This window comes from Salvia hispanica, chromosome 1 (assembly GCF_029641045.1).
Source record: "Salvia hispanica isolate PSC_SH4W2 chromosome 1, Shi_PSC_v1, whole genome shotgun sequence".
Taxonomy (NCBI): Eukaryota; Viridiplantae; Streptophyta; class Magnoliopsida; order Lamiales; family Lamiaceae; genus Salvia; species Salvia hispanica.
In genome coordinates, this window is record NC_142692.1 from 13764506 (window position 1) to 13787861 (window position 23356).

Consider the following 23356-nt stretch of genomic DNA (forward strand, 5'->3'; position numbering starts at 1 on the left):
AACTCAAAAATTCGAGCAACACAATCGAATTAAAAACTGCATCCATATATTTCGCAAATTAATTGTAATTTGCTTTCGCTTTTAGAGAAATCAAATCCACAGAATTAATATTAACATTCAGCAATTGTCATTGCAGATTGGAACAAAAATCATCAAATTTTTAGAAGCTTAATTACCACCTCAAATTGAAGGAAAAATGAAATAAACCAATGTTTATTACTATTGACGGGGAAGATTTTATTACTGGTTACCGGCGACAGCGTGGCAACATCTACAAAATTCGCCGATCTCATCTAGAAGATCCTCACCGTGCGCCAAATAGCTTCTCCGGCAGCTCCTCCTCCGTCTGCCCCTCCACTTAGAATCCCAAATCCACTGTAACCGCCTTTACGCACCCCCCACGCTAGCCGCAAAATTGCGGAGGCGACGGTGGAGCTGCCGATGTCAACATCAATTTCCAGATAATCCTCTCCCCACCGCTGTCTTTAGAATCCTCGGTCCTTTCACGATTTTATTCACGATTTTGAATCGGTTGTTGCGATATTCACCCGATATGTTGATGAAATTGTTGAGCAGAGGATTCGATCCGATCGGCTCCCCTTCCTTGCTGGAGAAGTAGAACACCACAGAGTGATGCTCGCGGCCGGGGCTCTGGAGATTCACCCCGATCGAAGATGTGATCAATGTCTGACAGAACGAACATGTCAACTAATTGATCTCAATTAGACCGCCTGGTCGAGGAGGGCGACGAAGACCGGGAGCGCCTCTTCTTCGAGCCCGGCGTGACGAGTTCCGCACTGGCGAAGGCAGAATCAGGCGGTGGAGGTAGAGAAACAGAGTGCGGCGGCAGCGCGGCGTTAGTGGTGGCGATGAATTCGATGGATCCGTTCCTGGATTTTAGGGCTGTGATGGCGGAGATGGTGGAGGGCGGTGGGGAGAGGGATTGGGGGTTTTTGGTGAAGATGAAGAACCTAATTAAAACATACCATTTCATAATAAAATAATCTAAAAATATTTTTTGTGTGGCAAAATCTGGACCACTCATTTAATAAAAATGAATGGCTGATATTGCATCTCATTTCTCAATTACCCTAAAAAATCTCAATTGATGATGGACCTATATATATATATATATATATATATATATATATATATATATATATAGGGTCTTGTTAGGTTGAGATTATTTAGCTAAATTGATAAATGAGATGCAATATGGGCCACTAATCCACAAACTAAACAAAATGTCAACAAATACTACATTATGTCAACAAGGGGGTAAAATCGTAATTTCATTAATAAGAAAAATCGTAAAACACACAACTGATTTCAAATCAGTTTCTAAAAGTTTCTTTAAAATCTCGCTGATCTTCATACAATTCGAATCCCTTCAAATTCTGCAAAATCTCGCTGATATTCAAAATCTCGCTGCTCTAAATGACGAATAAAGAGGAAAATCGGAAAGAATCGGTTGAAAAATCAATTGAAGCTAAGGAACAGAAGTCAAAATCGGCGATGCATGAAGCCACTTCTTCAGGTTAAGAAATTGATTCAAATTTTAAGTATATTGCTTTGATTTTGGTGTTTTAATAAACATCTCGATTTCGTTTTTTATGAATTCGATACTTGCTGAAATTTTTTGTTGATTTGCGATTGTAGAATCGGAAAAGATGGCAACGAAAAATGTTGCTGTAAAAAAAGGAAGAGAAGAAGCTTCACCTTCCAGTTAAGGATTTGTTTAAATTTTTAAGATTATTGACATTCTATATACTAGCTATTGACATAACTATAATAATATACTGTTGACAGTAATGACAGTAGTGTATACTTGTTTGAATAGGTATTAAAATATTGTATGCTTGTTAGAGTGAACGTAGAAAACATACAAATGTATGGCTGTAGTAGTATGTCAACAACTATAGACATAGGGTATGCTTGTTTCAATAGCTGTTAGGATGGCTGTAGAAAACATATGTATGGTTGTAGTAGTATGTCAATAGCTATTAACATATTCTAAGCTTGTTTAAATAATAGTTGACATAGTCATATTTATATAAACAGAGTATACTTGCCATAAACTTTTTAAGATAATCAACAAGTTATGTCAACTTTAACTGTTGACATAATAGTAATAATATAATTGTTCTAACTATATATGGAAAATTCCTTTTAATGACAGAGCATACTTAATGCCTGAAATTCTGTTAATTGTGATTGGTATATCTAATGAAATAATTTTAGTAATATACACACACTTGATGTCAACAGAGTACACTTATTATTGTCATGATACTTTGTATAATTGATATAGATTTATTATGTTTGATTTTAAACCAGAAAACAGAAGAACATCCAAACGAAAAAGGAGTACCTCAGTATCTCAGAAAGAGTTAATTATTGTTAACAAAAAGCAAAAGAAAAGTGTAGAGGATGGAAAACAGATTGTTATTGCTGAAAATCTATCTCAAAGACTTCTAGTGAAAAGAAAGCCGATGTATTTTGTTGATGCAATAAGCAGACTGAATGAGGAACAGATTAATTCTGTGAAAGAGTTGAGTTTCGAGAGTGTCCTACATTTCAAGATTGATTACATTCCTAGCAGATTAGCATTAGTATTATTAAAAAATTTTGAAGAGAATAAGTGCAAGATAAAGCTTAACAATGGTAAAAAAATTCATATCACTGAAGAGGATGTGGAGCTTGTATATGGATTCCCAAGAGGTGACATTACTTATTCTAGAGATAAGTGTAAAAGTAATGCAGCTTTCATGAGGAAGATAGCAAAGAAATGTCGTACGAAAAAAGAAAGTGTGAACCATAACGATGTTTTAAAGGTTATGTTGAATGATCTTCAAGGAGGAAGACAGTTTAAGACAATGTTTTTGTTATTGCTAGAATCAACATTGATTGAGCAATCAACATGTGGAATGGTAAAATCTAAGATTGGAGAGATAATTGATGATCTGGATAACGTGAGAAATGTAAATTGGTGTTCGTATGTAATATCTGTTCTCAAATTTGCAAAACAAAATTGGTCAATCACAGAGAAGAATGCATTTGCTGGACCACTTCCCTTCCTTATGGTATGTTTTACATTTTGCATTGTTGATTATTAACATTATTACATTAGGTTGTGTGTGTAGTTGATATAGCTCGTACTATAGTTGACATAAGCTGTATTAGTTATTTTAAGTGGCTTTTGTATTTAGTTGACACGACACAATAGTAATTGACATGCATTTTTTAACATATGCAGCTCTGCTACTTAGACAGAGTTATACAAGACAAGCGTCATGTTCCTTGGACATTTCCATTAATGAAAGGATGGAAAAGTGAGCATCTTTAGGCTAGAGAAGATAGAGAGATTAGTGCAGGAGTTTTTGGTTTAGGAAATGTAAAGAAGAGATATATTCGAAATGAAGAGCAGTAGCAAGAGAATGAAGAACAAAGAGTTGATGTAGATGACAGTGGAGTGGGGTCTTCTTCTCAGAACATACTCCCATCAGATATGGTGAAAAATGTTTTAAAATACATCAATCAGATAAATGATGGAAGGACCAATCTTGTTAGAGTCCTCAAAGAAGCTTCTTCACAGATCAAGAATAATGATTTATTCGGATTTGTTTGTGACATTGCTAGAAGCGCAATTGGAAGCCAAAAATCTCCGGTTGTATCTGTGAGTGACACTTTCCTGCATTTGTCACAGTCATTTCATATAGACGACAATGTTGCTGTTCATAAATGGAAAGCGGTATTTGACTCAATACGGAATGCTGAAAAAGAAAACGAAACACTTGAAGATTTGAATGAATTTCCAACTTTCAGATTGAGAGATTTCTTCGATAAAGTAAGCACATAATCAACCTATATTTAGATTAATACATCATTTTGTTGATACATTGTTGAACTAATTTTTGAACAGGCTGTAGAAGAAAGAAATAGAGAAAATTTACCTACATCACCAGTTGATAATCCTGAAGAGGTCAGACAAACTGTTGAAGAAGATGAACAAAGCAAGGAGAACATGATGTGTGATGGTGATAATGAATCAAACTCTCCTATCTTAACAGCCGTATTAGGATCTCCACACACAGCAACCCCATCTCTCCAACAACAAGAAGCCAATGCTTCAGAGCATGTCAACAATCAAGCATCAGTTTTAGGATCTGAGAACAGAGGAAGTGAGATGGAAATTCAAGTACAAGTTCAAGCTGATAGGGCATCACCAACTACTGAATATGCTGGACATGTCAATACTCAAGAATCAATTATGGAATCTGAGAACAGTGGAACTGAGTTGGAAATGCAAGAAGAAGTTGAAGCTGATAGGGCATCACCAACAACTGAATCTCCTTGACAAGTCAATACTCAATCATCACTTATAGAATTTGAAAACAGGAGTAGTGAGTTGGAAATTCAAGCAGAAGATGAAGCTGATAGGACATCACCAACAAATGAATCTCCTGCACATGTCAATATTGAAGCATCAATTATAGGATTTGAGAGCAGGAAAAGTGAGTTTGAAATTCAAGCAGAAGATGAAGCTGATATAGAATTAAGAACACAAAATGCCTTGCATCTATTATCAAAAGCATGTACTGACTTTGAAATCAGCAACAATGAAGAAGCAATCAAAGCAACAAATGTTATTGTTGATATCATAAATGAACAAGTACAGTTTATAATGATTATATTAAACTCTTGAATATTTTTATATAATTTTATATTAGTTATTGACATTGTGGATATCATAGTTGACATAGATAAAAATATAATTGACATGGTATAGCGTGGAGTTTCAGGAAGACAGGGAGGATGCAGCTGCATGCTCAATTGTTGAGTATATGATGAGAGAGGGTATTGAAACACTGGATGACACTCCTCCTGAATCCAACATACAAATACAAGAACATAAAGGGAAAGAGAAGATGCATGAGGAAAAAGAAAAAATTCCTGAAAACACGGAAAGAAGAATGATTGTTTATAAGGTAAAAAAAATGAATGAATTATTGTTTACATTGCTTGTAATAGTTGTTAAAATGTAATTGACACGGTTATTGACACGATATGTAGTGCAGTTGACATAATCATATTAGTTATTGAAACAGTTAGTGTAATATAGTTGACATGATTTGTAATTGCAACTAACATTAAACTCACTGACAACAGCATATGAACCCTGTTCCGATCTCTGAGATTCCACTGGCTGAAGCTAGAGAGAAACGGACTCGTGCTGAATTGCGTCCTAGCCCAGTGCTACGCTCAACATTTGAAATACGAGTCGTGCATATGAAAACAACCCTGAACCCAGACGAAAGAGATATGTACTGCTACATAGTAGAAACTGAAGGAACAAATGAGTATGCATAATTTAATTCTTTGAATAATCTCTACAATCCTTTTATATTTACATGCAGTTGACATAATTTATGAATGATATTTAAATGTTGTCTGCACGCTTTCATTTCAGTGATTTATGTGTCTACACTAATGGCTTTGTTTGGGCAAGCAAAGGAGTGTTTTCATCTCTGAAACCCCATTCAGAAATCAGTACAGGTGTGATTGATGTATGGGCAGCACACCTGAACTACAAGGAAAGAGAAAGGGCAAAATCGTCACCTCCGCGCCTGTTTCTGACAACATCCCCATGCGTGAGTAATCTAAATTTCTGTGTCAACTATTTGGATGACAAATTTCACTAACAAAAAAATGTTAAATGCAATATTTGAATATAACAAATCGGCAGCCTCATTGGGATCCATTACAATCCCAGAACAACTTTGTGTCGCGAATTCAACAGGAGATTAGAACAATAGAAGATTTCGATTGGAGAAAGATTGATTTGGTAACAAATTTATTTTTGTGCAAAGATCTCACAGTTTCACCTACATAGTTTTTTACAGGAGTTGTCAAATTCTTTTCTTTAATTTTATCTAACATACAATACAGGTATTCTTCCCTGTTTTTAAAAGTGGCTATTACTATCTTGTGGTATTCTGGATGAGGATGAACAAAATTGAGATAATTGATAGTGCCAAACCACCTAGAGACAAGAATCCCTTGGAAAAGTATAGCTTTGATGTTGCAATACTGGTATGCTTTTTTAAATATAGCTAACATTATGTTTAGATTTTTGTTGACATAATTTATGTATCTTGCTAAAATGCTTTGTATGCAAATTTTAATTTAGTTGTTTATATATTTGCAGAAAGATATGTTTGAGGCATACTTTATAGAGAATAACATGACAGATCTGTCACAAAATATAAAGAAGTCTCCTTACAAGGTTATTCCTTTAGATTGGGCCACAAGCACCAATAAAGAAGACAACGGTGTTTATACGATGAGACATATGGAGACATACTTTGGCAGGAAGGGAGGGGATTGGGATATTGGCTTTACTCCACGCGGCTTGAAGATTCTACAGGTACTCAGAGGAAGATATTGCGAAGCAATGCTTACATCAGAGAGCAACAAGAAGTGTATGGATATGATATGTCATGCTAACATCTGGATGAATGCAAACAAGCAAAGATTATCTGCGTTACAGAACAAGTACAAGGAATGGTTTAGCCGTAGAACCAATAAGTAAACAGCTGTTTTATTTTGATTTGAACAAAGACTGGTTTGAATATTTGATGTTATCATATTTTTTAGATGGATGTGTAAAACAATTATTATATATCGATTTGAACTACGCAGCCTGTAATAATATATCAACTATGAAATCAGTAAAGCAACTTCAATAGTAATGTCAACAACTTGAATTTTATGTCAACAGCTCAAAAACAATTGTTTTAACTAAAAAAAATGTACAGCTATTTTTCTTCATTTTTTAATTTTAAATATGTACTGGCATCATTATCATAAAAAACATGTTAATAGTTTCCATATAAAAACTCAACAAATGTGAACAACTTGTCAATAGGCTTCATATAAAATTTCAGAGAACTGAATATTTTGAACATATTGATGAATTATGGTCATACAATACATTTCAGTATAAAGCAAATTAAACGTGAAAAACAAAAAAAAAATAAATAAACTCTATGTAATGCCAATAACTAAATAATTGTCATGTCAACCGCCTTTTTTTCAAATATTAACAATGTCAACTGCCTTTTTTTCTAATAAAATGGATGAAAAAAAATATAATTCAAAACCATCTACTCTACAAACTATTCCGCTAAGTCATAAAAAAGCAGAATAATAAATATTTCTCTACCACCTACTGTCTCACACATAGATTACCGCTCAAAGAAATTTCTGCCACTCTCTCATATTCAAACCCTTCGTCTAACCGATTTCACCTCTTTTCTAGGTTTCTAAATCGATTTAGAGTATTACGAATGTCAACAGAAGAAAGAAACACAAGTGATTCAGTATCGTCGACCGTTCCTGGAAAAACGACGTCAGAAATGGAGGTCAACAACAAATCAACAAATAGTACTGAAACGACTCATTCAGGTTAAAGATTTCTTTCGTTTATTAATTGTATGACTTCAATTTCACTTTTGAAAAACACAGTTTGATTATTCAAAAGATTTTATTTTTAGGTTTCATTATTTAATTATCTGATGAGTTCGACTTTAGCTCTTTTAAAACAGCAGCAGAATATTTCTGAGGTTAAGTAGTATGTATTTAAATTTTTATGATTATTGACATTAAAAGATGTCTGTTGACATAGTATTATTGACATTTTATAAAATAAATGTTAACATAATGTATGCTTGTTTGAATTTCTGTTGACATAGTCATATGGTTCCTATAAAATAGATATGTTCTGTACAAACAAACGTGAATTCATTTGTGAAGTGTCAGAGGATTACAAAGTATATCAATAGGGTATGATGGCAATTGTCATATGTATGATTGTAGTTGCTATAAATATTGAAATGATAATACTGTATTGTTGACATTTTGTTGAAATAGTGATATTGACATTTTATACAATAATTATTGACATAATGTGAGCTTGTTTGAATGGTTGTCAAGATAGTTATATGGTTAACATTATATTACTGTATTTTTAACATTTTTATTGTACTTGCTTTTAAACCAGAAAAAAAGAACACAACAAAAAGAAAAAGAAGTACATCAATTGATGGGGATGAGTTTATTACATCTGAGATTAGAAGTAAAAGAAAAAATGACAAGAGACCATTAATTGCTTCTGAGATTAGAAGCTAAAAACAGAATGAAATGTATACAGAGGCTAAGGTAGGGCTGGCAAATCGTGCGGATTGGGTCGCTATCGGGTTGATCCGGTCAACCCGATAACGACCCAACCCAATAAGGCCAAACCCGAACCCAACCTGTTAAGGAAACCCCAAACCCGAACACGAACCCAACCTTTCCACCTTCAAACCCGGACACGACCTGGACACGACCCGAACACGATAACGACACGAACCACTTTGGGTTGACCCGACACGATAAGAACACGATATCGACCTGGACACGATAAGAACACAATATCGACCTGAACACGATACCAACACGAACCACTTTGGGTTGACTCGACACGATAACAACACGACAACAACCTAAGCACGATAACAACACGATTACATATTGCTTCAAAAAATGATCAAGACTTTAAAAAGCCATATAGCATGAAGATGTTCCATTTTAAACAACTAAACTCCAACAAAATCCAAAAAAACCCAACAAAATACATAACTTTTGTTCCAAATACATAAACTTTTGTTCCAAAACCTAACAAAAAAATTTGAAACAAGATAAAAGAACTAAAGAAGTAAAAAGAACAAAACAAAAAAGAGTGAAAATACTAAAAATTAAATTAAATTTATTGAATCAAAATAAAAAGAATATAATAGTAAAATAAATTATATTATAAAATTATTTGTTGATTAGTTTTGCTAGTACATAATATCTGAATTAACGTTTTGTATCTATAAGTATAAACTTATTTTTCATAAATTTATTCAAATTATCCTTTTATTCTAAACACTAATTGATTTAGTTTTATTTTTCACGTGGATCTCTCACGTACATTGTATTATTTCATTTCTTTCGACTACTTTAATTTTTGTAATTTGAAATATAATTTGAAGCTTGTAATTTCAAATATTTTCTATATATTATAACACATGAAGAAATATGCAAAGTAGGGTCATTACATGGTCATTTAATATTATTATCCAAAATTACATGAATGAAGACATAATTATATATTTTGAATATATTAACTAATATACTTGAAGTGTCACACGCCTAGACGTACATAGCAACAACCTTCTATCGTCGAACTAGCTCTTATGTATCATTTGATGCACTATAATATATAACAGATTATTAATCATAAATTAATTTTATAATATGGGTCTAAAATTTGTTGTGGTTTATCATAATATTTAAATATATCAATTTATATAGCAGTCATATAATTAAAGGATATGTTACAACTTACATGTTGGGTTCCACATGTTATCATCATACCATCTCTATTATGATATTATTACGCACTATGAAAATAATTATAAAAGTAATATTAAAATAATACAGTAAATGAAATATTGAAAATATTGTGATTTATCATATAGTATTACTAATAATTTTTCATGATCTTATCAATTTTTGGAGCAAGTGCTATACATTTGAATGTTGTATTACTATTATATGTGTTGAGTCCAACAATGCCTCATCATTGAATGACCCATATTATAATGTTAATAATTTTAGATAGAATAATCAACCAATATGTATAATATTATTTTCAAAATTAAAAGTTAGAATTTAATGATAAAATATCAATGGTTTCAAAAATAATATGAGAGAATTTCCCAACAAAAGAGTGTTTTCCTAATTTATACTTTGTAAAAAAAAGCAATTTATTTATCTTTATATCGTTGTGATAGTTTAAATAAAATGAATAAAAAATTATTCCATTATTATTCCATTAAAATACTATGGATGGTTATTCTCTCTAAAATTTTATCTTTTAATAAGGGTCTTGGTACATATTGTACAACAATACAAATGAAAAATGAAAAATGAAAAATTATAAATAAGGTCAAATTAGTCACAAAACTATGTAATTAATGATGCTATCTAATCAAAATAAATTAATATTACCCTTTTTAAAATTTGAAGGGCATTTTGTGTATACAATTTTTGCAAATTTATCTTTACTCAAAATAAAAATAATAATATTAATTTTTAACGGGTTACCCGACCCGACCCGCATCCAACCCGCATCCGACTTGATTTTTTCGTGTTCTTAGTGGGTCGACCCAATAATGACCCGCATCCAATAAGACTTGATCCAAACCCAATAATTTCGTGCGGATTCGTGTCGGATTATCGTGTCGTGTCAAAAATTGCCAGCCCTAGGCTAAGGAACAGAAAAAGAAAAGTAATTTCTTTTCTAAAAGGCTTCTAGTCAAAAGGAAGACGTGGTATTTTATTGAAACACTGAGAAAATTGGATGAGGCCCAGATTAATGCTGTCAAGGACATGAGTTTTGGGAATGTTTTTCATTTCAACATCGATTACATTCCTACCTATTTGGCATTTGAATTGGTTAAATGTTTTGATGAAAAAGAGTGCAAGATAAAGCTAAATAATAGGAGGAGTGTTAGTATAACAGAGGACGATGTGGAGCTGATATACGGATTTCCGAGAGGTAGGATAAATTACTCCAGAGATAACTGTAAAAGTAATGCGTCTTTCATGAGAGATATAGCCAAATATTGTAAAATAAAAGGAGGAAATGTTAGCCATAAAGCTGTGGAAGAGCTTATGTTAGAAGATAGTGAAGGAGGGCCATGGTTCAAAAGATTGTTCTTGTTACTATTAGAATCAGGATTGAATGAGCCATCAACATGTGGAACAATAAAGTCTAAGATTGGAGAAATAGTTGACGATCTGGACAATATTCGAAATGTCAACTGGTGTTCGTATACATTGTCTGTTCTGAAGTTTGCAAAGGAAAATTGGTCAAAGAAAAAGATGAATGCTTTTGCAGGACCACTTCCTTTGCTCATGGTATGTTTTACGTTTCACATTAAAGATTATTAATAGTGAACATAATGTTGACATAATGTTGTATATGTAGTTGATATAGCTTATAATTGTTATAGATATGTATTTTATATGCAGCTCTGCTATATGGATAGAGTTTTACAAGCCAAACGTTCAGTTCCTCGCACATTCCCATTAATGAAAGGCTGGACAAGCACACATCTCCAGGCTAGGGAAGATAAGGAGATAGATGTGGGAATATTTGGTAATGGACTTATCTTCAGAAGATATGTCCGTAATCTGGAGCAGGAACAGGAGCAGGAGCCTCAACAACAGATTCCACACGTAGTTGACAGTGGGGTTGGGTCTTCCCAAAGCGTTGTCCCAAAAGATATCATGCAGAATGTAATGAAATACATTCTACTCATAAATTATGGGAAGACCAATCTAGTAAAAACCCTTGATGAAGTTCCTACACACGTCAAAACTAATCATCTATTTGGATTAGTGTGTGATATTGCTAGATCTGCAATTGGAAGCCCAACAACTTCTGTTCAATCTGTGGAAGACAAGTGTGTAAAATTGGCAGAGTCATTTCTTCAAGACAAAGATGAGGCATTTGACAACTGTAAAACAATCTGTGAAGCACTAGTTACTGTTGAAAAGAAAAAGAAAGCACTTGAAGATTTGACTAAATTTCCAACTTTCAAATGGAGAGATTGCTATAACAAAGTAAGTAAATCATTTTGTTTACATACCTTTTCTCTAATTTGAAATTAATTTAATATTAATTATAAATAACCCTTTCAAAGACTGTTGAAGAAGAATTACGTGAAAAACAACAAAGTGAAGGACAAGAAGAACAAGAAGGATCAACAGAGGACAACACATGTGGCATCAATAATGAATCAGCGTCTCCTATATCACCACTTGTACTAGAATCTGATAACAAGGGGAATGAGACAGAAAACTAGAAAGATCTTGAACAGGTACAATTTACAATAACTATCTTAAACTATAAAGAAATTCTGCATATTATAGAAAAAAATATAATTAACATAACATAATGTGTTTCAATTGAAATAACAGGAAGATAAGGAGAACCAAGATGACACACATGGTGAACCGGACAGAGAAAATCCACTGGATAAAGAAGATAATATTGTTGAGGTAACTAAAACTAAGATTAAACAGTATATTATTTTTATAAAATGAGTGAAGTGTTGTTGATATGACTTGATAGTGTAGTTGATATAAGTTATAATAATTATTGACATGGCTTCTACGTGTAGTTGACATGGACCATTTTGTTTACATACATTTCTCAAAGTTGAAATTAATTTAATATTAATTATAAATTACTATTTCAATAGACTGCTGATGAAGAAGTACATGAAGAAGAAGATAATGAAGAACAAGAAGAAGGAGAAGCATCAAAAGAGGAAACAACATGTGGCGTCAATAATGAATCAGTGTCTCCTTTATCAACACCTGTACTAGAATCTGATAACAAGGGGAGTGAGATAGAAAATCAGAAAAATCTTGTACAGGTACAATTTACAATAATTATCTTAAACTCTAAAGATATTCTGCATATTATAGATAAATATATAATTGACATAACGTAATATATTTCAGTTGAAACAACTTGAAGATAAGGAGAATGAAGATGACACACATGTTGAAACGGACAGAGAAAATCCACTGGATAAAGAAGACAATATTGTTGACGTAAGTATAACTAAAATCCATTATATTATTTTTATAAAATCAAAGAAATGTTGTTGACATGACTTGATAGTGTAGTTGATATGATTTATAATAATTATTGACATGGCTTTAACGTGTTGTTGACATAGCCTCTATGAGTAGTTAACATATTATGTACCATAGTTGACAAGAGAAAGAAACAGAATACATATCTCTACATCGCCAGTTTCTGATCCTAAAGGGATGAGCCAAATCTTGTCTTTTGTTATTTAGAATTAATTCAAATTAATTTAATATTAATTATAAATTACTGATTTAATAGGCTGTTGAAGAAAAAGAAGAAGGAACAAAAGAAGACACAATGGGTGATAACAATAGTGAATCAGCCTCTACTATTTCACCACCAGCTGCAAGTTCAATGGATGACGCACATGTTGAAATGAACAAAGCAAAGCAACAGGAGAAAGGAAAAGAGAAAGAAGAGAATATTGTTAAAGTAAAGTAACTGAAACTAAAATTAAATATTGTATTGTTTTTATGAAATGGCTTGAAAGTGTGGTTGACAGTTGGTTATAATTGTTATTGACATGATTTGTACGTGTAGTTGACATGTCTTATAATTGTTGTTGACATGATTTGTATGTGTAGTTGACATGTCTTATAATTGTTGTTGACATGATTTGTATGTGTAGTTGACATGTCTTATAATTGTTGTTGACATGAATTTTATTTGCTGTTAACGTGGATCTGTGTGTAGCAAACATAGTACATACTGTAATTTATATAACTCATATGTGCGGTTGACACGATATGCACCATACTTGACATAATTATACTAGTTGTTGACATGGCTAGTATATATAGTTGACATGATTTTTAATTGAAACTAACATGAATTTTATTTGCACTGACAGAAGACTGTTGTTCCATTCTCTGAGATTCCTCTGACAGAAGCTAGTATGAAAGAGTCTGATGATAAAATGCATTCCGACCCATTCCTAGGCTCTCCAGTTGACATTAGAGCTGTAGATACAAAAACATACCTGGAATCTTATGAAAGAACTGTCTACTACTACATACTAGAAACAGAAGGAACAGATGAGTATGCATTATTTAATTATTTCATTGATCTAAAAAGTATTTTTAGTTTTCTATGTAGTAAACATAATTTATGAATTTTGTTCATATGTCATTTGTATAACTTCATTTCAGAAATGCATGCGTTTATGAAGATGATTTTACTTGGGCGACCAAGGAATTGTTTTTATCACTGAAGCCCCATGTTGAAATTAATGTGGGTGTAATTAACGCGTGGGCTTCACACCTGAACAACAGAGAAAATGAAAGGCCAACAACATCACTTTCACGCTTTTTATGAGTACATCTCCATGTGTAAGTAATCTTAAATTATATGTAAACTGTTTGAGTCAGATGTCTCCCTAACCAAAAATGTTAATTGCAGAACTTCAATGTAACAAATCGGCAGGAAAATTGGGATGCTTCGACAGCCAAGAGAAATTTTATTTCTCAGATAGATAATGAGATTGAAAGAAGACCAGATTTCAACTGGAGAAAAATTGATTTGGTAATAAGATCTAAAAATGATATCTATGTTAGAATATGAACAAGTATTCTATGAATATAATTATATATTTCATGTCATACAGGTCTTCTTCCCAGTTTGTGCAGATAACCATTACTACCTTGTAGTATATTGGATGAAGAAAAACATCATTGACATCATAGATAATATAAAGCCACATAAAGATACAGATCCGTTGAAGAATTATGACATTGATATTGCTTTACTGATATGCTTTTATCTATGTTATAAACATATTCTCTATATTGTGTTGAAATACTTTGTATGTGTAGTTCAATTTAGTTATTTATATATTTTGCAAAAAGATATGTTCGAAGCATACTTCATAGAGAAGAAATTGGTAGATCTTTCAGAAAATATAAACAAGTCTTCATTCAATTTTCTGAATTTAGAATGGGCCACAACCACAAACATAAAGGACTGCGGTGTCTATTTGATGAGGCACATGGAGACCTATGTTGAGAAAAAAGGGCAATGATTGGGATATCGGCTTTTCTGCTCGTAGTCTGAAGATTATCCAAATACTCAGGGGAAGATATTGCTGCACGATGATTGCATCAATTTACAATAACCAGAGATCGACAATGTTACAACTAGCTCATGATTGGATGGAAGCAAATATGGACAAATTGTATAAGCTAAACAACAAATACAAGAAGTTGTTTACTTGTAGAAAGAGGAAGTGAACAAAAACTGATTTTAATGTATGATGTTAACTTATTTTTTGGATTGGTTTTAAAACGATTATTATGCATTCTGACTTTTATTGACATGGCTAGTATGTGTAGTTGACATGACTTAAAATTGTTATCAACATGTTTTCTATGTATTGTTGACATGGATGCGTAAAACAATTATCAAATGTGGTTTTTAAACTATGCAATCTTTAATAATATGTCAACTATGAAATCAGTACAACAACTTAAATAGAAATGTCAACAACTTGAATTGAATGTCAACAGCTCAAAAACAATTCTTGTAACTAAAAAAAATTTACAACCTTTTTTCTTAATTTTTAAATTTTAAATATGTACTGGCATGATTATCATAAAAAACAAGCTAATAGTTTCCATATAAAAACTCAACATTTTGTCCATACCTTAATTATGAAATGTGAATAACTTATAGGAAAAATATGAACATCTTGTCAATAGGCTTCATATAAAATTTCAGATAACTCAATATTTGGAACAAATTCATGAATTATGGTCATACAATACATATCAATATACAGCAAATTAAATGTCAATCAAAAAAGAAAATATAAATAAACTATATGTAATGTGAATAACTAAATAAATGTCATGTCAACTGCCTTTTTTTCAAAGGTTAACGATGTCAACTGTCTTTTTTTCTAATAAAATGGCGGAAAAAAAATTTATTTCAAAACCCTCTATTCTACAAACTATTTCGCTAACTCACAAAAAAGCATAGCAATAAATGCCAACAAGAGAGAGATGAGCTAACCTCTATCCATCTTCTACTCTCTCACAAATAGGTTACCGCTCAAAAAATTTCGATTACTCTCTCATATACAAACCCTTCATCTACTCGACTTCATCTCTTTTCTAGATTTCTAAATCGATTAAGAGTATTAGGAATGTCAACCGGATAAAAAAACACAAGTGATTCAGTTGGATCGTCGGCCGTTCCTGGAAAAACATAAAAAATGGAGGTCAACAGCAAATCAACAAATAGTGCTGAAACGACTCATTCAGGTTAAAGATTTATTTCGTTTATTAATTGTATGACCTCAATTCCAGTTTTTTAAAACACAGTTTGATTATTTAAAAGATTTTATTTTTAGATTTCATTATTTAATAATCTGATGAGTTCGACTTTTGCTTTTTTAAAATAGCAGAAGAATAATTTTGAGGTTAAGTAGTATGTATTTAAATTTTTATGATTATTGACATTAGAAGATATCTGTTGACATAGTAGTATTGACATTTTATAAAATAAATGTTAACATAATGTATGCTTGTTTGAATTGTTGTTGACATAGTCATATGGTTCCTATAAAATAAATATGTTCTGTACAAACAAACGTGAATTCATATGTGAAGTGTCAGAGGATTACAAAGTATATCAACAGGGTATAATTGCAATTGTCATATGTATGATTGTAGTTGCTATAAATTTTGAAATGATAATACTGTATTGTTGACATTTTATACAATAATTATTCACATAATGTGAGCTTGTTTAAATGGCTGTCAAGATAGTTATATGGTTGATATAAACTAGATATGTTCTATTTAGAAAAGATTGTTTATGTTAAACAACATATGACTGCACTTGTCATATATAGGGTTGTAGTTGCTATTAATTTTGATATTATATTACTGTATTGTTGACATTTTTATTGTACTTGCTTTTAAACCAGAAAAAAAGAACACAACAAAAAGAAAAAGAAGTATATCAATTGATGAGGATGAGTTGATTACATCTGAGATCAGAAGTAAAAGAAAAAATGACAAGAGACCATTAATTGCTTGTGAGATTAGAAGCAAAAAAACAGAATGAAATGTATATAGAGGCTAAGGAACAGAAAAAGAAAAGTAATTTCTTTTCTAAAAGGCTTCTAGTCAAAAGGAAGACGTGGTATTTTATTGAAACACTGAGCAAATTGAATGAGGCCCAGATTCATGCTGTCAAGGACTTGGGTTTTGGGAATGTTTTTCATTTCAACGTCGATTACATTCCTACCTATTTGGCATTTGAATTGGTGAAATGTTTTGATGAAAAAGAGTGCAAGATAAAGTTAAATAATAGGAGGAGTGTTAGTATAATAGAGGACGATGTGGAGCTGGTATACGGATTTCCGAGAGGTAGGATAAATTACTCCAGAGATAACTGTAAAAGTAATGCGTCTTTCATGAGAGATATAGCCAAACATTGTAAAATAAAAGAAGGAGGAAATGTTAGCCATAAAGCTGTGGAAGAGCTTATGTTAGAAGATAGTGAAGGAGGGCCATGGTTCAAAAGATTGTTCTTGTTACTATTAGAATCAGGATTGATTGAGCCATCAACATGTGGAACAATAAAGTCTAAGATTGGAGAAATAGTTGACGATCTGGACAATATTCGAAATGTCAACTGGTGTTCGTATACATTGTCTGTTCTGAAGTTTGCAAAGGAAAATTGGTCAAAGAAAAAGATGAATGCTTTTGCAGGACCACTTCCTTTGCTCATGGTACGTTTTACGTTTCACATTAAAGATTATTAATAGTGAACATAATGTTGACATAATGTTGTATATGTAGTTGATATAGCTTATAATTGTTATTGATATGTATTTTATATGCAGCTCTGCTATATGGATAGAGTTTTACAAGCCAAACGTTCAGTTCCTCGCACATTCCCATTAATGAAAGGCTGGACAAGCACACATCTCCAGGCTAGGGAAGATAAGGAGATAGATGTGGGAATATTTGGTAATGGACTTATCTTCAGAAGATATGTCCGTAATCTGGAGCAGGAACAGGAGCAGGAGCCTCAACAACAGATTCCACACGTAGTTGACAGTGGGGTTGGGTCTTCCCAAAGCGCTGTCCCAAAAGATATCATGCAGAATGTAATGAAATACATTCTGCTCATAAATTATGGGAAGACCAATCTAGTAAAAACCCTTGAAGAAGTTCCTACACACGTCAAAACTAATCATATATTTGGATTAGTGTGTGATATTGCTAGATCTACAATTGGAAGCCCAACAACTTCTGTTCAATCTGTGGAAGACAAGTGTGTAAAATTGGCAGAGTCATTTCTTCAAGATAAAGATAAGGCATTCGACAACTGTAAAACAATATGTGAATCACTAGTTACTGTTGAAAAGAAAAGGGAAGCACTTGAAGATTTGACTGAATTTCCAACTTTCAAATGGAGAGATTGCTATAACAAAGTAAGTACATCATTTTGTTTACATATATTTTCTCTAAGTTGAAATTAATTTAATATTAATTATAAATTACTATTTCAATAGACTACTGAAGAAGAAGAACATAAAGAACAACAAAGTGAAGAACAAGAAAATGAAGAACGAGAAGGATCAAAAGAGGACAACACATATGGCGTCAATAATGAATCAGCGTCTCCTATATCAACACCTGTACTAAAATCTGATAACAAGGGGAGTGAGATAGAAAATCAGAAAGATCTTGAACAGATAGAATTTACAATAACTATATTAAACTATAAAGATATTCTGCATATTGTAGGTAAAAATATAATTGACATAACGTAATATGTTTCAATTGAAAAAACAGAAAGATAAGGAGAATCAAGATGACACACACGTTGAAACAGAGAGAGAAAAACCACTAGATAAAGAAGATAATATTGTTGAGGTAACTAAAAATAAAATTAAACAGTATATTATTTTTATAAAATGAGTGAAGTGTTGTTGACATGACTTGATAGTGTAGTTGATATGAGTTATAATAATTATTGATATGGCTTCTACGTGTAGTTGACATAACTTATAAGTGTTGTTGCTCATAGTTGACATATTATGTACCGTAGTTGACATTACTTTTATGACAAGATATGAACCGTAGTTGACATGGCAAGAATTTGTAGTTGACATGAATTTTATGTTCACTGAAAACAGAATATTGCTTCATTATCTGAGATTGCACTTCCAGAAGATAAAAACAAATCTGAACTCTACAAAGCAGAAGTAAATGATGTTGATATACTGCCATACCTCGAAGTTCATGAAAGAGATCTCTACTACTACATAGTAGAAACAGGAAGAACAGATGAGTATGTATAATTTAATTATATTCATGATATAAAAAAAATAGTTTTCTAAACAGTTGGCAAGATTTATGATTGTTGTTCATATGTCATTTTTATAACTTCATTTCAGGAATACATGTGTGTATCATGATGATTTTACTTGGGCAACCAAGGAATTGTTCAACTTACTGAAGCCCCATGAAGAAATCAAATCTGGTGTTATTGACTCATGGGCTTCACATTTGAACAACATTGAAAAAGAAAAGCCAACAACATCATCTGCACGCTTTTTCATGACAACATCTCCAACCGTAAGTAATCTAAAAATTTATATAAAATATTTGAATTACGGGTCCCCTTAACCAAATATGTTAATTGCAGAATTTCAATGTTACAAATCGGCCAGAAAGTTGGAATACTATGATGGCAACGAACAAATTCATTGATGAAATAGAGAATGAGATTCAAAAAAGACTAGAATTTGATTGGAGAAACATTGATTTGGTAATTAGATCTAACAATTAAATATTTGAGAAAATATTAGGATGTGTTCTTTGAATGTAATTTTATCTTCCATGTCATATAGGTCTTCTTTCCAATCTGTGAACACCGACATTACTACCTGGTAGTATTTTGGCTGAAACAAAGTAAGATTGAGATCATAGACAACAGAAAAGTTAATGGCATGGATGCATTAGAGGAGTATGGACATGAAATTGGTTTACTGGTATGATTTTTTTTATCTTATTGAAACAGTCTCTACATTTTGTTGATATAATTTATGCACAATGTTAAAATGTTTTTTATGTGTAGTTTTATTTATTTATTAATATATTTGCAGAAAGATATGTTGGAGGCATACTACAAAAAGAAGAACTTGTTAGAGATATTCGAAAATATTAACAAGTCTTACATCGATATTCTTTCCTTGAAGTGGGCCACAAGCACCAACACAAAGGACTGTGGTGTCTATTTAATGAGACACATGGAAACTTATGTTGAAAAAAAGATAGTGAATGCAATGTTGGCTTCTCTGCACGCGGCATAAAGATACTCCAAGTACTGTGTGGAAGATGTTGCTACAACTTGATTGCATCAAGTTACAACAACCAGAGAGTGCCCATTTTAGAAGTAGCTGATGCATGGATGGAAGAAAGCAAGCACAAATTGAATAGTTTAAACAACAAATACAAAAAGTGGCTTGTAAATAGAAAGAAGTGAAACAAAATTTGGGATGTATTTAACGTTTAATGTTGTTAACTTTCTTGTTTTGGGATGGATTTCAAAACAGCTACTATTGTGGTTTCTAACTTTTGAACTTATGAAAATGTATATTTTCTGTTAATTTTGTTATGATTCACATGACTTATTTTTATTGTTGACATGGCTTAAAATTATTGTTGACATAGTTCTGTGCGTAATTAACATAGTATGTAACGTAGTTAACATGGGTCTTATACGTGTAGTTGACACGATATGTAGCGTAGTTGACATGACTGATATGTGCCGTTGACACGATGTGCACCATAGTTGACATAATTATATTACTTGTTGACATGGCCAGTATATATAGTTGAATTAATTTTTAAGTTGTTGACATGTGCACATTAAAAACATAAAGGAGCATTAAAGCAAGGCATGTCTAACTTGTATTGAAATGTCAACAACTTATAAACAAATGTCAACACTTTGTATAAAGGTGTACAACTCAGAAAACAAATCTTAAAATTAAAAAAACAGAATCATGAATAGATGTTAATAGAGATTAAAATCAGATATATACAACAAATGAGAAAATGTCAATAATTTATAGTCTATGTCAACAAATAAAAAACAACTCTGACTATTAAAAAAAAACAATCATGTCTGATTTCTGCCACAACTTCTAGCATTATGATCAGTAACTTTGTGACACTTTCCACAACGCCTATGAGGTTTATTTGCTTTTTCAATTGCTTTCTCTATGCTTGACTTAATCCTGCTTTTCTTGTCACTTGCACCTCCTTTTGTACTAACCACATCTGGAGCATGGGCAGTTATTTCTTCAGGAACAGCAATACCATTTATGTTCATGATTGAATCATTTTTATCAAGAGAAGACGATTCAGCACAATCGTCTTTAAAGATTTGAGAACCAATACCCGCAAGCAAATTATCCAAAGCAATCAAATGATCTTTATTTCTAAAAGCACGCTGATATAGAACAAAGTAACGTCCATGACACCTATTAGCAATCTGTAGTTTGTCATCTTTGTTAGAACCTGCAGACATATAAGATGTCAACAGCCAATATAAGATATGTCAACAACTAATACAACACATGCTAAAACTTAAACTAAAATATCTATAGAAAACAGTTTGCATACCTCTGTCAGACGCACTTTCATCAATCGTGAGACCATGAACTGCCTTTAGTAATTCACTTTTAAGCCAACGGTTACCAACATATTTCTCTGGAATATTGTTGACATCTTTGTTTCTGAGAATGAAAAAAAGGTGGTTGTATAGATAACCACGCCTTAAAAATAGTTTACACTCACATTCATATGACTCAGTCTCTATCTCATGTCTAACTGTAAAGATCTTCTTTCTAGCATCAGAAACTTTGAAGACCTCGATGTTCTCCAATGTGGACATGCTAATCATCCGACAACTCTTATCAGCCTCAGCAATCAAATCTTGTACCACTCTAAACATCCTATCTGTGTAAACAGATCCCAATTGCTTCTCAAACGCTAAATCAGTGACATATTTTGGAGTGATTACAGAATCATAATAGTCAAGCCTTTCAGTTTGATTCCTTTGAGCATCAATGGCATTGTTATACTGAAGAGTGAAGTCAGCAAAATTGAACAACGGTTTCGAGTAACTCTTAAAAAAACTGTTTTCAGATTCTGAAAAAGATGTTGTTCTCATTAAAGAACCCATAGGAACATCTCTAAAGAAGGCTGGGATCCACATCTGTCTGATCAAAAACATATCCTTAAACCACTTATGATCTTCTACACTATATTTTTCAACAATACTAGTCCATAATATATCAAACTCATCGGGATCTAACAACTCTGACCAAACACAAGACTTAAATTCCTTACTAAACTTTTCTCTATCAGAAATTGATTTAGGTATCTTCTCAAATAAGTTGCTCATAATATGCCACATACACAAACGATGCCTTGTACCAGGTAATACCTTCTCAATGGCAAGCCTCATTCCTCAATCTTGGTCAGTGATTATGATTCTTGGAGCAACACCCATACATTCAACAAATACAGTGAAAAGCCATGAAAATGCATCACAATTCTCACCGGATACGAAACCAGCTCCAAACGCAATAGGACACCCATGATTGTCTTTCCCGGTAAATGGACCAAACACCATACGATACCTATTGAACAAATACATCAACACAAAACATCAATAATGTCAATTATAGGTATATGCTATGTCAACTATTAAATCAGATGTGATGCAAAGTACAAATGTATCCTATGTCAACTACCATATCAACTACTATCTATGTCAATTACTAAGTATAATAAATAAACTACCTATTTGTTGAATATGTTGTATCAAATGCTACAACATCTCCAAACATGTGGTAATGCTTCCGAGACTCAGCACCAGACCAGAATAAGCTGACTAACTTATTATCTTCAGGTGATAATTGATATTTGTAAAAAAACCCTTCACAAATTCTCTTCTTCTCTTGCATCTGATTTAGGATCATTTGCACATCCACTTCTTTTAATTTCTCTTTAATATCACGTGAACAATTCCTAACATCAGTCAACGTACACCCAACAACATCATAACCACCGAAAAACTCCTTTAATAAGTTAAAAGTAGAGGTAGGACCGATGTTAGCTTTGGTGCAATCTTCAACAAACTTATGATGAACATCATTCAAACTCCGATTACCTTTCATAAATCTCTTATGATCTTTGTCAACCATAGTATGATTGTGTTCCTCAACAAACTGATGCACAAGGTAATACTTATCACCAAAATCAGGAAAAAAACTTAAAACTAATTCTCGCTCCACATCCACACCTTTTGGTGCCACGTCTACGTCTCTTCTTTGAAGATACTTCATCATCATCAGACACATTACCATCCTCAGATACACTAACATCAACATCCAACGAATCTACTGTATGAAATCCTTGTCTATTGCAAACAACATACTGAAAAATAATAACACCACCACTAGACCTATTTCCAAATCTTCGACAATCAAAACAACACTCCTGAGCATACTTTTCATAAAATGAAATTCCTTCCTCAAGAGAAGAAAATTTTTGACCTTCATAA

At 32.4% G+C, this 23356-nt stretch overlaps 1 protein-coding gene across 1 annotated transcript; it reads right to left on the reverse strand.

The window, feature by feature from the left end:
* Positions 1 to 450: 450 nt before the first annotated feature.
* On the reverse strand, positions 451 to 21970 carry LOC125193917 (uncharacterized). Its single transcript, XM_089059809.1, has 4 exons — positions 21409 to 21970; positions 21015 to 21303; positions 788 to 971; positions 451 to 687 (listed from the first exon to the last, which is right to left on the reverse strand). Exons 1-4 carry the CDS (start codon positions 21968 to 21970, stop codon positions 451 to 453), a joined length of 1272 nt encoding a protein of 423 aa, XP_088915935.1.
* Positions 21971 to 23356: the final 1386 nt, after the last annotated feature.